The sequence below is a fragment of the Lygodium microphyllum genome, chromosome 18, assembly GCF_053477565.2.
Source record: "Lygodium microphyllum isolate KBCC chromosome 18, Lygodium_microphyllum_v1.1.10, whole genome shotgun sequence".
Lineage (NCBI taxonomy): Eukaryota > Viridiplantae > Streptophyta > Polypodiopsida > Schizaeales > Lygodiaceae > Lygodium > Lygodium microphyllum.
The window spans coordinates 76,154,107-76,170,516 of NC_141152.1; the positions used below are offsets into that span (position 1 = coordinate 76,154,107).

General features: G+C 38.8%; 1 protein-coding gene across 1 annotated transcript in view; it reads left to right on the plus strand.

The window, feature by feature from the left end:
• Window positions 1–14,375: 14,375 nt before the first annotated feature.
• The window catches only part of LSM8 (Small nuclear ribonucleoprotein family protein), a 68,273-nt gene continuing 66,238 nt past the window's right edge, over window positions 14,376–16,410 (plus strand). The window contains exons 1-3 of the mRNA XM_087699502.1: window positions 14,376–14,539; window positions 14,636–14,676; window positions 14,748–14,822. Of these exons, the coding sequence (XP_087555628.1) occupies window positions 14,482–14,539; window positions 14,636–14,676; window positions 14,748–14,822 (174 nt within the window). The 5' untranslated portion in view covers window positions 14,376–14,481. The remainder of the gene's footprint in view (window positions 14,540–14,635; window positions 14,677–14,747; window positions 14,823–16,410) is intronic.

The following is a 16,410-nucleotide window of genomic DNA, read 5'->3' on the forward strand; positions in this document are numbered from 1 at the left end:
GCCAAAGTGGTCCATACAGAAAATGCTAATGTAGCACTGATGTGGGCTGCCTGTAAACTATGTATAATAATCCCAAACCTGAAGTAAATCACATCAATTCTCAATTCCAGGCATACATTCCCCTAGCATTCCCCTAGCATTCGGGATGCATTCAAGATCAACCGAGCAACCAATGTCAATGCCAAAGTGGTCCATACAGAAAATGCTAATGTAGCACTGATGTGGGCTGCCTGTAAACTATGTATAATAATCCCAAACCTGAAGTAAATCACATCAATTCTCAATTCCAAGGCTCGGGGTCAAATGCCAAGCATAAGTGTATAGTGCCCAAATGACGCTGCCAATGTGACTGGAATGGTAGACCGGAGGAGATCAAGCAATTGATCATGTGCTGTAAATGCACCTAGAAAAATGGCACAAATATACCTAGGATTGATGCTCATGTTTTTGAGCTATGTAGAGTGGTAGGAAGCTCAAGTGGGTGCCAAAGAAGGCACACAACAAGCCTGAGGTGCCCCAGTAAATCCTATGTCAAGATATGGAGCACCAGAGCTTCAATGCTACTGCCCCCTTTCTCTTCTCAAGCCTATAGACCTGTAACCAACATGAAACCCTGAAGCAAATGAATGAATACCTTTGTTGAAATGCCCTAAGGGTGCCCAAAGGGGCCGAGTAGGTGCTCTCGGAAAGCCGCAAAGTGACGAGAGCTCAGGAGAGTCAGCTATGGTTGGCAAGAAGGAGACCTAATGAGTGTAGGTAATTAATAGGAAGCTGAAGGAGTCACAAACCAAGTCAAAATGCTCAAGCAACCATGCTCCAATACTAGTTGAAAGGTGAGAAGGATCAAAGCTTGCTTGGAAGAGCTATGGCTGGAGAGCAAGAACAAGAAAGAGAGAGAGACCAAATGGGAACTCCAACAGTCACAATGTGTGACCGGGCCTTCCTTTATTCAAACTATCACTGAAAGAATAAAGTGACCGTAATGGGCACCCGCCACCTGCAGTGTGCAGTGGCAAGTATTATCAGTATAGTAACACACGAGCGGCTAGGCGGAGGCGCCTTTAACCCCAACAATGTGGTCTCATAGTAAGCTGCCCACATTCTTGAAAATATACATGAGATCCAACAAATGGTTGATCTGTAAGTGGGTCCAATATGGCAACTTGTAGAAAACTGAGAACAGTCACATTCCATTTGGATGCGACTCCATGTGGACCATTTTCAACTCATACCAGCTTTTGGCATTCATTTGTGCTAGAGGTCGTCCAAGAAAATCTTCCCTCAGTTCATGACCCTCCAACAAGAAAGCGGTGTGTCCTTAATATACCAGCTTCTTCATGGTTCATGACCTTTGGGAGTCTTACTGTGGCCCACACGATGGACATGCATGATAACCAGAGGTAACTAGACCTATCCCAACGCCTCTATCCTATGAATACAAACTTGAATGAGCTATGATAGATATGACCAACGAGAACGGAAGCCTAATTACCTGAGCACTCCCCAAATCCTGAAAAGTCATGCATTGTCCACATGAGAATAGCTCAACACTCAACCATCGCACTTGCTCATGTCTTCCACGGTGACCCCCTCCTCTCACAAAATCTTAAGCTCATTGACTAATGGGCAGAGATAGACGTCCATATTCTTGACTTTATAGTGGGCAAGCGCGAGCAAGCTAAGGATCAGGTGTCATTTCTTCGTAGAAAGCCATGGTGGGATGTTGTAGTTAACAAGGACTACATGCCACACATTGTACAAAGTTGAGCAGAGACCGAATGGGTTCATGCCATCCATAGCAAGACCGGAGCCAAAGATTCCCTGCCTCTCGTGCAAAGCCTAGAAAGGTAGAGTCAATGTGGCTCCATGCATGTGAATCCACTGATATTCATTAGACTCTATTTGTGGATCTATTCTGCACACGCCGTGTTGTCAATCTCGCCATGCTTAATGTACAAAACATGTGATGTATAGGGGGAATAAGCGGAATCTATTTAAGAACTTTCTGAGGGATGGTTTGCCCTTGCAAGTCCTGTCGATACCTGTAAGCACCACACTTTGGACATGTCTCCATAGTCTCGTACTCTCCTCGAAATAGCATGCAACCATTGACACATGCATGGATGCTATTGTAGTCCATGCCAAGCTTTCGTAAAACATGTCGCACATCATCACAAGACTCGGGCATGGTATTTCCAAGTGTTAATATATGATACTTTAGCAACCTAAAAATAAATCATAAAATACCTTGAAAAAGCACAATTGTTTTTTATAATGATGTCGAAAAGAAATCAACTAAGCGTACGTAGAAGGTACCTGAACAACTCAGTCACACTCACTTCACTCCACTCGTATTTTGCTTGCACACTTAGGAGTGCAAGCAGTGTCTTTAGGTGAGATACTCGGCACCCATCATATAATGGTGTGGATGCTTCCTCTCTAAGCGGATCAGATGTCTCAACATCCATGGGTATCAATGCATTGATCATTGCCTCCATCTCATGCTCCAAGATTGTATGAAAGTCTAAAAGGCTTCATGTCTCCTTTGGTATTGACGGTATAGACTGGGTAGTGCCTTCCAAGTGGTGGATTGGCTTAGGCACTCCATCCATCGCACACCCACAAACTCTTCTAACTAGCCGCAATAGGTGCACTCCTCCTTGGGATGAGACGTCACCTCCTTGTATAAATTTTACGACCACATCCAATGTTTTTGTTATATGATATTCAATTATTTTGCAAATATAATGCATGATTGATACACACTTTTCTTACCATTTGCCCAAAGTCTGAGATCTCTTAATCAATGATCTCCGATTGTCAAAGCGTTGTACGTGTTCTATAGACAAGCGATGAAGCTTGCATTGAGAGCAAGGACACGAGACACGTTAATTAAGATACTGACCTTCATCGTTTTCCATTTTTTCTACGTTACGACAAACAATTTGTTTTTGTTCTCATTCTCTTTTTCTTTCTTAATTTGTTTGAGAATGGATTTCTTCTCTTGTAGCTCAACAAAATTAACGTCAACTAAAGTCTTGGTTTTCTCCCCCCTTTCTTTGCGCTCTTCGTTTATGTTCTCTTTCTCTCTCTTTCTTTGTTGCCCCTCTCTTTGTTTCTCTCCACCCCCTTATGTTTTCTCACTCATTCTCCTCTCTCCCTCTCTTTTCCCATTTATTTGTTATCTTTCATGTTTATTCTCTCTCTCTTGGTCTCTCTTCCTTTTCATTTCTTCTCCCTCTCTCATTTCCTATATTTCTCCCTCAATGCACCTCATTCTCAAGAAAAAACCTCTCTTTTTTTCTCTCCACCCCCTCGTGTTTTCTCAGTCATTCTCCTCTCTCTCTTTCTCTCTTTCTTGGTTATCTTTCATGTTTATTCTCTCTCTATTGTTCTCTCTTCCTTTTCCTTTCTTCTCTCTCTCTCTCTCTCTCTCTCTCTCTCTCTCTCTCTCTCTCTCTCTCTCTCTCTCTCTCTCTCTCTCTCTCTCTCTCTCTCTCTCTCTCTCTCTCTCTCTCATTTCCTATCGCATTTCCTCTCTTTCTCCCTCAATGCACATCATTCTATAAAAAAACAAACAAAAAAAAGAACAAGAACAAATCCTCTCTTTTTTTCTCTCTACCCCCTCGTGTTTTCTCATTCATTCTCCTCTCTCTCTCTCTCTCTCTCTCTCTCTCTCTCTCTCTCTCTCTCTTATGTTTCATGCTTATTTCCTCTCTCTCTTGTTCTTTCTTCCTTTTCCTTTCTTCTTCTCCCTCTCTCATTGATGGTTTGTATTATGAATAGAATATTTACAGGTTTTTTATTAGTATAGGAGCACTCTGTGCTTGATGGTTTGTATTATGAATTATTTCAAGTCTTGGGTTAAAGAAAAAGAGAAGGTAAAATAAGTGCCTTATTTTAGGTAAAAGAAAGTTTGGAGTCCTTGATAAGGAGAGTTAAGTGCTATATGAAAATTTTTATGGCGGTTTCGGTCGTTGGGCTAAAGTCATAGACCTTTAGGGTCTATCATAGGAAGTTCATTATTAGTGACCAAGTTGTCTATGAACACCAAGTTCCTTAGCCTTTCATTTCCTTTTGGTGGCTTATTGGGTGTTAATGCCCTACTAGAGAAAGTCCACTTTAGTTTCTTGGTGCCCCTACTAAGGATCCTTATTGGTTTTAGGGTTGTTTTAGCACTCTAAACCTAACTCAAGATGGCTTTTTCTACATACAAGTTTTTAATAGGGTGGCTAATGAGAGTGTAATGGATCTCAAATCCAAGTTCTAGAAAATGAGATGGAACAACTGAGTATAGTTGATGATGAGGCCAAAGAAGTTTATGCTTGTCAAGCATTGAGAGGTGAGGCATGGGGCTTGTTTTGCGAGCTGTGTGAAGACATACAATATAGATGGAGTTTGTTGAGGTCAATGTTAGAGATAGCCTATTTTGGATTGGGAATCCTTGAAGAGGAAATATATTTAGAGGTTCAACAAGAAATGTTGGAGAGAAACGAGTTTATAGAGAACTTATTGGTGTATAGAAGATCACATGATGACTTTGATTTAGATGAAACAAAGGAAATTTACCCCTTCAAATTAGGTTCCAATTATGGAGAGATCTATTTTGGGACTAGAGAGTTAGAGTTGTGTAAAGAAGAAGGTGAGGAAGGTGACTAGAGTGTCCAAGGCTTTACAGTGTCTAGGAGAGTGCGTTGTCATGTTTTTTGGAGGGTTATAAAGGTTTATGTTCCCTTTGTGAATCGATGATAATCTAGGTGTCAATGTGGTAGAGGGAGAGTTTACAGCAGACTTGGATCAAGGAAATAGCCTTAGTGGTGGGGAATTTGTTTTGCAATAGTTGTGGTTCCTTGGAGAAACTCTTAATGGTCTTGTTGAGGGGATCGAACACCAAGATAGAGATCCATCGCTCAAATTAAGTCCTAGCACACGAGTAATTGTCTTTGACAATTTGATTTTGGTCACTTGCATATCTAGCATATAAATTAGTAATTTACACTATGTCATACATTAACATACTCTTGATAGCTCATATAAATCACTCAATAACTCATTCCATAGGCACATAGTAACATTGAAGAACTTGTTTGTTTTCACAATTTAGACATGCAATGTATGAACAGCATGCATTCATGAAGTTCATGAGCCAAAGATGGATTTCTATGGCATAATGAGTTCTAAGGCTTATTTGGATTGCACTTCAGCTTTGGGATGAGATTTAGCTTCAACAATGAGTTTCTTGTTAATGGGGACATGAACATTCTCCGTATGGCCTTTTGGGACCATAGGAATTGATCTTCAACTCATGTCTGCTATATTGCTCAAGCTAGAGTAGGGGTGGAAAAGTACTCACAAATTTTCTTGAGTGCTTTCGAAGTCATATGGACCTCCAAATCACCTCCAAGGCTTAGTTAGCAATAAGAGGGGCTAGAAGACAATGTGAAGAGACTTTACAAGGATGTAATAATTATTGTTAGATGAATATGAAGAAGAAACATCAACAAATGGGCACCATCATGGAGAGATGTCCAATGAGATTTCTCTCAACACATGGATACTTGAGTTGTGAATGAGAATCATACACGATTGGATTGCAAAGTGCACAATTACAATGCAACTAACTTCTATACAATTATATCCAAAATAAACGATTAACTTCTATACAATTAGATATTGGATACATGATTAACTCCAAACAATTCAATTATAAAATACAAAATTCCAATGCAACTAGCTTGTATATGAGTGAAAACAAAGCATATGATTGAAGTAATGTCAAAGTATGTTAATTAATGCAACATCAAAACATGTAAGTTATAAATGGCATTTACAATGCATGTCAAAGCATTAAATCAATAAAAGGGTCCAATAATTTACCACTTTTAGCCTATTTGGCTAGCTAGTCTTTTATGGCAAGGTTTCCCTAGTTTAATTATATTAATTGCTCTAAGGACCCATGAATGATGGATAGCAAAAGGGTCACCCTATGGCAATGTCAAAGCATATCCTATGAATAGTTTTTAGAATGCGATTGTGCTTTTGTTTAAAAAATATTTTACACATTTTGTGTTTCATGGCACAGTCTCGCTGACATTTGAAGTGTTTGCCTCATTGACATTTGAAGTACCTATCTCATTAACATTTAAAGGGACTAACCAATCATTTACATTTCCTTGACTCATTGTTGTGTTGCCTTTTTACCACCTCAACTCCTCTAATGGCCTCAAGCTCTTCTATAGATTAGCAATATTCTATCATGCCTCATCTCGTTCTCTTCTCAACATTTCATTCTCTTCTATAAGGTTTTCCACTAATTCTTTCAATGAATCCAATTTATTTTGGGAACCCTCGTACTACTCTAGTATTGTTGTAATGGGCACCATGCACTTTGGTAGCCAATTTTCCCTTCCTATGCAAGTACCAGCATTCATTGGGTAGTCTATCCATTCCACTTTTCTCCTAAAGATGTCATGAACATAGAGATGTTGGACAAGGTAGATAGGGATTTGCATGCTATGAGGCATTGCCTTCTCCACTATGAAGCATTTGAGAAGACCTTAGTCACAAACCTGCATCTTTGTAGTCATTGAACCTTGGGGGGGAGGTGTCCTTGCAATTGCCCAATTTACAAAATAAATTCTTTCTTAGAAATTTATTTGGACATAGCTCTCTCACCTCCTTCAAACTAGACGGAGGTAATTCCTCACATGAACTATCATCTTGGAGCTCTAGCAAGGTGGAATGGTCTTGCTCTCCCTATACATCTAAAGTTTTCATCAATGTGAAGTCATGCTTCCTCTAGATTAACACAATCATCGGGATTATATCAAAGTGTAGTAACAACTAATGTGAGGAAAAATCATATTATATTGAAAGTGTAGTAAACATTATGTTTGAATGAAACATAATTTAACTTAACTAATACTAACAGATAATCTCATAAAGGAAATAGTTTAGGATCACTAAATGTGGATGTCTAAATTAGTTATGAGATCACTTCCTAGAATATTTTAATTTTATGGCCTTACTATGCTAGTATTTGCTATGAGATCACTTCATTCTAAACAAGGTACATCTTGCAAGATGTTATGCATTGCACTAATGTTTCCTATCCCCTTGGGCATTAAAAAAAAAAAAAAAACTAAACACATTGGTGCAAGATGCAAGCAAGGTAACACCAAGGTGTTCCTATTCTAATGCTTGCTTGATCCTAATCCTTAATAGGTTCAACAAGATGCATGCAAACTAGCACCAAGTTGTTGCTAAAATCTAACATTTTTTTGTTTCTATCTACCATATGTTCATTCCTAACCCTAAACACATTAGTGCAGAATGCAGGCAAACTAGCGCCAATCTGTTACTAATTGTTAACCTTGTAAAGGTTGCCTAGAGTATTTTAAAGTTAGATTAAGTTTATCTCTTGTTTTTCCGCCCACGAAATCTAGTAGGGGAGCTCAGGTTGGAAACAAATTTTCAATTGAGATATAATTTCCTCTACAAAAGATTTATTTCATATGAAAGATTAGTGATTATATAGAAATTAGGGTATTATGTGGTTTATATAGGCAACATTCATAGCAGTTCTTTTCTATGCTAACTGAATAATTAAGAATGCCGCGAGCAGGGATCATATGGCCTGATTAACCACAAATTAGATAAGCTACAACAATGACAAATTGAAATAGAAGCTTAAACAGTCATATGGATAGTCATAAAGCATGCCATGCCACTAGTCACTCAAGAACACAAGAAGAGAGATGGAGGCCAAAATGTTTTCTTGCTGGTTTTTTCTTCTTCTTCCACTCACAATACAATGTACACAAAGTATAGATAATATACAACATAAAGAAAAGTGGCCTACTAAGTCAAATAATGTATGACTAACTATACTAATCGACCGGCACTATAGCTATGCCAGTTGTAGGTAGGTGCAACAAACTAAATATAATAAGTGATAAGTTAGTGGCCATGTGAGAATCATAATGACCACTGACATGCAAAGTGTAGACATGCAAACCCATCTAGCTAGATGATCTATCATGAATGTCTGAATGTGTTGAGCTTTCCATCTTAACACTTCCCCCTCAAGCTCAACTATATCTCTACAACTCCAAGTAAGCTTCGAAAATCTTTCAAAGCTTCTTAGGACCCAATGCCTTTGTGAAAATGCCATCTATCTAATCCTGTGTGCTAACATACTAGGTTAATGTCTCCTACAAGTACCCTCTCTCTTATAAAGTGGTAATGCACCTCAATGTATTTTGTCCTAACATGGAACTTTGGGTTCCTAGCTAGCTATATGCTGCTCATGTTGTCACAGTAGTGAATGACAACTAGACCATCTCCCTACACATCCAAATTACCTAATAACTTTTGTAGCCATATATCACATGCTTCCATAGCAACACCTCTATACTTAGCCTCTGTATACTCGATAAAGCAATTGTAGGTTACTTTTTACTGCTCCATGTAGCTGCAGTGCTCAAATATATCACTCTTTTCCTTCATGAAATATATCCATACCTTCCTTAAATAATCATCAATAAATGTAATAAAATATTTGTAGCCACACTAAGAGTATGTTTTGTGTAAGCCCACAAATATCTGTATGTACAACATCAAGTATGTTTTTGCTCATATCTTTGTCATGAGAAAAAGATTATCTTGCTTGCTTACCAAATTGACATGCTTCACATACTTAATGAAATTCTACAACTCTAAAAGCAAGCAACCATGTAGCCTATCCTTTGGATTGCATTAATTTTAGCCTTTGCGCATTTGCATGTCCGATACATTTATGCCATATTTCAATGTCTGCAAACCACTTCTTTTCCTTTAGTATGCATAGCATCATTCAAAGTAGCAATTTCAGCATCTAAACTGAATATGTGACTAACTCTACTTTCTTTTGTGACTAACTTACACTTATCATTAAAATCTTCTACAAGACAAACTTTTGCATTAAATTAAACCTGCAACCCTTGCTCTATCATTTGGCCTACATACACTAAATTCTATGTGATTGATGGCATATGTAATATGTCTCATAGACTCTTTGTCTGGCCATCATACAAGGACAAGGTAACCTTTCTAATGTGTGAAATTGGGTGGCATGAATCATCACCCATCTGCACATAACCAGGATTTTGTAACTCCTGTATCTCCCCAAACCATTCAACATGACTAGTCATATGATTAGATGCACATGAATCAATATACCATATATTATCATGTGTCCCCTTTCTTGTAACACCATTCATCATATGCTACATAATAAACAGATGCTCATTTTTATCCTCATTTTGTCATGAAGACGATACATAGTTTCTTGTTGCAATTTACCATTGTGGATATTATCATTCTTAGCATAACAATGGACTACAATATGAATTGCTTTGCCATAATAATGACAAACAATACCAAAATTTCCAAAACCTGTTTTTTGCCATCCACCTCTTCCTCTAGAGCTCCCCCTACCTCTAAAGTTTCCATGGTCTCTTGAAATCTGCATTTCATTGAATTGCTAATTTAACCTGTTTTATTGGTTATCACCACTATGTTCCATACCATAGCCTCTTGAAGAGGATTTGCCACATCCCCTTCCTGAACTTGAGTAAAAAGCTTAGACTTGCCCACTACTTCTTTCAGATGATTCACCCTACATGTTGATCTCTTCAATGATTATGAGAGAGACCAACTCATCAAAATCTAAAAATGGCTTTCATACATATACATAAGTGATAAATGATTTCTAGGCCTTCTCATTATTAAGGTCACCCAAAGTAGATGGAACCAAATCATCATCATTAGGCATTACATCAATCGATGTCAAAGTATCTACAATGCTCCTCACCTTTGAACCATACTCATTAATAGACATTTTCACTTTCTTCAAAGTATTCAACTCTTGCTTGAGTTGAATCTTCCGTGCCTTTGATATTTATTGAAAACATATTCTCAAAAATTGCACAAGCTGCATGTGAAGTCTTTACAATCTAATATGCCCTAGCATAGTATTATTATAATGAATACAAATAGCCAATACATCACCTTTTTGTCCTTTGCATTCCATTCTCTCCACATCTCTAGTTCATTTGCAATCCCAGGGTTACTTAGCTTTTGCTCATTTTCTTCACCCAAAACAAACTCATAAAGACATTTTCCAATAAGGAAGTTCATCACACAAAACTTCCATGATGGATAGTTGTTCTTGTCTAGCTTCTCAATGATGGGGTTTCCACTATTCTCTGCCATTACCCCAAGAATGAGACAAAACAACAAGCGGGTCTTTTGCAACCTTTCACAACAAGTGCACAGCAATACATCAAGCAACCTTTTTCACTAATTGCTCAACAGCACAAGTAATCTGCAACGTGTTGTAGATAAAACTTGTATTTGCTTCCTAGTAAACACCTCAAAGCTTATAGATTTGAAATCTGTAACATGTGCATCCACTTTCAGTCGACACACCCAAAATTACGATATGCCCTAAAACTATTGCTCGCAACCTCACATGTCTAAAATGGGGCCTGAAATGGCCCCAGATGGCCATAGTGCTCTGATTGCACACCAAATGTCATAGCAATCCAAGATTTTGACTCTACCTTGTTTCTAGTGCCTCCATAGGCACTATCCAAGAGAAAGCGTGAAAGAATGGGAGAGCTTTTTACCCGTTGCTTGCTTGCTCCAATCCTTTTTCTTCTCCTTCACTTCACCCTTCAAAACTAGCATTTCTCAATAGTGTCACTCTGATACCATGTCAAAAATCACATGGTGGGGAGCTTGCTTGAGCTGTTGCACTAAACACAAACCATACACACAAGACGGAGCTCACTTAAGAACACAATAAGAGAGATGGAGGCCAAAATGTTTTCTTGCTGATTTTTTTTATAATTCCACTCACAATACAATATACACAAAGTATAGATAAGAGGCCTACTAAGTCAAACATTTCATAACTGACTATACTAAGCTATTGGCACAACTATGCCAGTTGTAGATAGGTGCAACAAACTAAATATAATAAGTGATAAGCTAGTAGCCATGTGAGGATCATAATGACTACCGATGTGCTAAGTGTAGATGTGTGGACCCATCGAGCCAGGCGATCTATTATCAATTTGGGACGTATTAAGCTTACTACCTTAATAGTCATGCTATAATTGGGAGTCTCCATTTTCCTATTAGTTTGCAAGTGAAAAGCTATGGAATCAAGGCTATTCAAGAATGCCTTTCAAAATTCACAAGTAGAGTTATAATCTCAATCAAACACAACCCTCTTCAATAATCTATGCTAACCTCTATAGTATCTATACCGGACTTGCTTGAGTCAACCTCACATGCTTTCTAAACCTCTCCACAACAACAAAATTAGTAATACTCTAAAATTTCTTGCTCAATCATGCACATGTCCTATAAGGCACTCCCCTATCTATTAGTTGTGTGTTGGAGGTGTAATGGTTGTGGTGGTCCTACTCCCAAACCATGTACCTTTAGGAGTTCAAACACAAGGATATCCATCCGCACATATTGAGCCCCTAATATGTTTTGAGTAAACCCACAAATCACACACATGCATGCCTAATGGCCCATCCAACTCTGTTCTAGCAATTCCTTCCATTTCTAGTCACAAATATTGGAGTGGTTATAATTAAGAGCTTGTTTATGGCAAGTGAAAGCAAAGATAAAAAGGTAAAGTTGCAAGGTAAGTAAAGAGAGATAATTGAATAGGTGAATGCCATGTAGAACCAAGTGTTGATATCACCTAAAAGTTTGAGTTAGGCCATTAAAACCATGTAGGAACTTTATGCATTTCTACAATACCAAAAAGCTAAAGGAGTTGTAAAGCTAGAAGTGGTTCTCAAGTTAACCTTTGGAAGGTTCTAAAAGAGCCCTTGCATCAATTGCTTATATAATCAATGATGTCATCATCTAGAAGCTTCCACTTAACCTCCTTCCTTAACCTCGTCTTAACCACTTCAATAGATTTGTTAGCTTTCATGACTAGGGCCCAATTGGGATGAGTTCCATTCTTTAGCACTCATGTTAATAAGTGTTTTCAAGATCTCTCATTGAATAGAATCACTTTTTTCAAAAAATATCTTCATAATCCTCCCATATAGACTTGCAATGAGAGACAAGCTTAATCATAGGTTCTTTGACATCTCCTATATCAATCATTTGAAATGCTTGAGCAATCATTTCAAATGTTGCATCTAATTGAATGAAACATTCAGTTTTGGAAGGTCAAATTTATTGGCTAGTGTGGTGGCTATTTGATAAATTGATCGAAGAGTGATATTTAGCTTCATTCCAAGCAGTAGTTGTGGTCTCATGGTACTTATTAGGGGTGTGTTCACATTCAATGGAGGTTGATTTTTGGATATAATCTCTACTGGTTCTTAAGTTATGTATTACGCATTGGGATTGTAGCTTTGACCTTCTTAACCATAGACTTCCAAGCCATTGCTTCATTGGATGTTGATGCATGAGGCACAACTTTCTTGACTCTGTTGCCAACTCCTGTCTAGTTCCAATCCAAGCCATGTATCTCCAATTCTTGTCTTATCTTTAACAAATCTTTTAGAAGTTTCTAGAAGATAGTAGGTTTCTTAATGTCCATGACATTAAGTTGGGATGATAGATATACTGAAGAAAAATGTTTTTTGCTAATATTTTCAAAAGGCAAACCATTTTCATGATGAATGTTGTTGAAAGGCCAAGGGTAACCCACCAAAATTTGAAGTTTCCACACTTCCTAGGACCATGAATTTACCAAGAGATGGCAATATTGCATCTCCTTGTGGTAGCAGAGAGAAAGTTATACTCTTGCACTTCAACTCATCCTCCATGCTTACAAGCTACTTGCAATGATCAATGGACACTCATTGGTCATGTGTCTTATAAGCCTAACCCCCTTCTCAACTTTGGAAGGGTTGTTTGATTGGCCCACTACTCCCCTCTTGGGCTTTGGTCATTAGGCACATCTTGTCTCGATCAATGATATGCATGATGCATCCTTGATCTCTACTTGTCAGTTGCTAACTACTTTTAGTGCATAGATATAAGGGAACTAGCCCACTTTCCCAGGATATTGTATGATTTAGAGGATCGTGGAGTATAGCACCTCCCTTGGTTTAAATGTCTATGACATTAATCGAGATTTGAGCCACCCTTCCCACTTGCATGTCTTTAGATTCTAGCAAAGCTTGTTCAACTTTGTATTTTCTCTTCAACTGTACATTTCTACTCTTCATATCTTACATCTTAAGCTTGCCTACCTTTTGGTACTAAGAACTCTATTTATCCTTTCATTAAAGCATAAAAACAATCTTCATTGAAGTAGAGGTATGTAGGTCTCGTGCACATAATTATGCTTGTTTTGCATTTTAGTCAAGGACTAACATTGCCCTCTTAGACAGCCAATGGAGACTGCCCCTCCCAAGCCTAAGTTACATTTTTCCTTGGGGCTACCATGGAGGTCATTATTGTCACAAGGTTTCTAGTTCAAATATGTACTTCACTCCTTTTTATTTGGTGCTTCTCCTCCTTTCTTTGCTATCAAGATAATGGAATGAGAGATAATGCTTACTTCTCCTTCCACCTTTCAATTGTGGAAGGGAGCGATTCCTTCCCATTGGTACTTACAAGTATATGGTAATTCTATCTATCTTATCATCTCTTTGTACAATCCTCCATATGTATAAGGATGATCATCACTATAAAAGTGTGCTTGAGGATGTGAACAATTCCCATATAAGGACACTGCTCAATTGACAATTGCACTCATGCTTTTCCTCAAGTAGTCCATTGTGACACCCATGGTTCGATGCCTTGGACTCTTGGGGGTAGGACCTTTTGGATACATGAGGGTGGAGTTAATAGAACTTTTCCCTTGGGCACCTTTTTGGGCATGAGAGGGTTTGGGACTGCCATCAAACCCTAATGTTGTTGACAATGAGATAGACAAATAGCATAGTTCTATAGGGTTAGACCAAAGTGACGATTACTAATTGTATCATGCTCTTTTTGCTATTGTTCTTGCATCAAAAATCAAAAGAATGTGCAGTTCAAGAAAAGACATAGGGCCAAGATCCACTAGTTCAAGTGGTGATGAGATGATGTGTTTACCCCAATGTTAAAGGTTCCATTGTCACATGTGGCAGTGAAGGCACCTTATCTACTGTAAAAAGCGATTACGGCTCTAGTTGGCTGGTCGGCAAGATGGATGTTACAATAGGATTGTGTGTTGAGTTGGTAGTTAAGGGTTTGGACGGCCCTTGACTGTAAAAGTATTGGTGTACCTTGTGAGCTCTGATATTCATATTCAATTAATAGGCGCCAAGGCTTTATGACATTATTTTATTGTGGTTTAAGTACAAGCTCTCTAAATTCTAATCTTCCAAAGACTTAGAACGTTGGCTCAACCTGGAACAATATATACAGTTGTTTTTGTTGTTTCGACTGTTCCTGTGAGGCAGCATGTCTAAGGAACAAGCGAGAGAGATGGCCACCACCAGCTTGGAACCCCTGGTTGATCGTAAGTTCTCTTTTACTTGAGAAGGAGAGACTGCTGTTGATACAAGAAACGCATATGGATGTAAAACTTCATGCCATTTTTATGGTTTCTCTGCAGAAACAATATCTGTCATCACTAACGATGGTCGCAACATCGTGGTATGTAGCTTACACTGAAACTTTTGGTGCTTCGTTCAGTTAGATGAATCTAACATCAGATTAATGTGCAGGGTGTACTGAGAGGATTCGACCAGGCCACCAATCTTATATTGGATGATTCTCATGAAAGAGTATACTCAACAAAGGTAAGGATGCTGCTTTTTCAGAGGCTAATCAAAATTAGGTTTGTTTGCAGTGCTTTTGTGATCTGTTTTTGTGAAAACTAGTTCGTCGTATGTATCTAGTTGCATAGATGGAGTCGTTTGGTCCACTTTAATGGAGAAAATACACATCGTTACAAGTGGTACACGTGAAAGCTGGTGTTGATGCTTCAAGGTCCACAAAATGGTTCTAATGATTCTGATTATGGCACAAGGATTATATGTGTCCGTCCGATTATAACATTGGCATTGGCCCAAATCTTCATGCCTCTAACTTGATCAGGTCTTCAAGAGCAAGGAAAGCTTGTTTAAGTATTCAATAGCAAATAGTTGAGAATGTGAAGTTTGATGGTACATAACTTCAATCAATCTAGTAAGAGCTTGCTTGATGAGATTACTGGGCCCTTTTATTGCTAGAAGCTACAATTGCAGCTTTAGTCATTCACCTGGGCAATCTGTTTATCAAGCGAGCAAGTGAATCTCCGTGAAATTGAGAGCTAGGCTTTTAGGTTCTCCAAGGCTGCAACAAGGTTGAGTAAGAAAAGCTTGCAGGATTATGCATACAAGCAAAGCTAGGTGAGGTTTGAACTCTTTGTGTACACTTGCACATTCATAGACGAAAGGGCAGCTGAACAAATGAAGAAATATGTGTTTTATATTAGTCAGGTGAATATTGGCTGCTTTGGATTTGTCCAAATAGGTTTTCAGGTCTATGTTTAACCTTTGTGGTATGGAAAGTGTGCATCTGCTCATTTTGTGCATTGAAATTCCTTCTTCAGGTCTGTCCACCTTTGCACCAGCCCGCTGCAGCTTTGTTACCATGTGCTGTGATGTGGAATTAGATGCATGGACTGATCAGAAAATGGAACATAGAAGAGAAAGAGATTTTGTGGGGGAGGGGGTGGGGAGAGAAAGAGAGGGAGGGAGGGAGAGAGAGAGAAACGTTGAAGATGAGAACTGAATACTGAATTATCAGGGCAGAATCTCTACAAGAGAGTGTGTGTATCTCTTGGACAACCTCAAAATGACCAGCTAGATCTCTCACCGACAGTCTGAATGCTGACAAACCACACAAGCTAGCAGTAAATACATGATAGAAACAGCCAGATTGGACCTGTAAAATGGGCTGACCTGCTGTCAGACAATAAAATAATGTCTGAAATGCTATGCGCTGATGTGTCCACCCTGCTATACGTGGCCAGCTGGTCATAAATGCTGTTTGACTGGCCACTGCTGGTCAACCTGCTGCTGCTTGACACAAACTGCCCACGCACACTGACACATACAGGAGATGAACCTCTAACAGTGACATTATTGATGCCCCTTGGTGGTCTGCTGGCCACATCATATCTGCTGGTTGTGACCTGTTTGCTGCCATCCCACAGCCATGTTTCGTTGGATAGGAGGCCCTACAGTTGCTGATGTCATCATTTCTTCTTTCCATGCCACATGTTATAGTCTATTCAGGTGTTCCAGCAGTCATCTTGATTGCTGCCACCATTAGGAGAGATTACATCATCAGATTCTCAGCTATATCTGCTTTTACTGCTACCATCTTCACCAACACCGACAG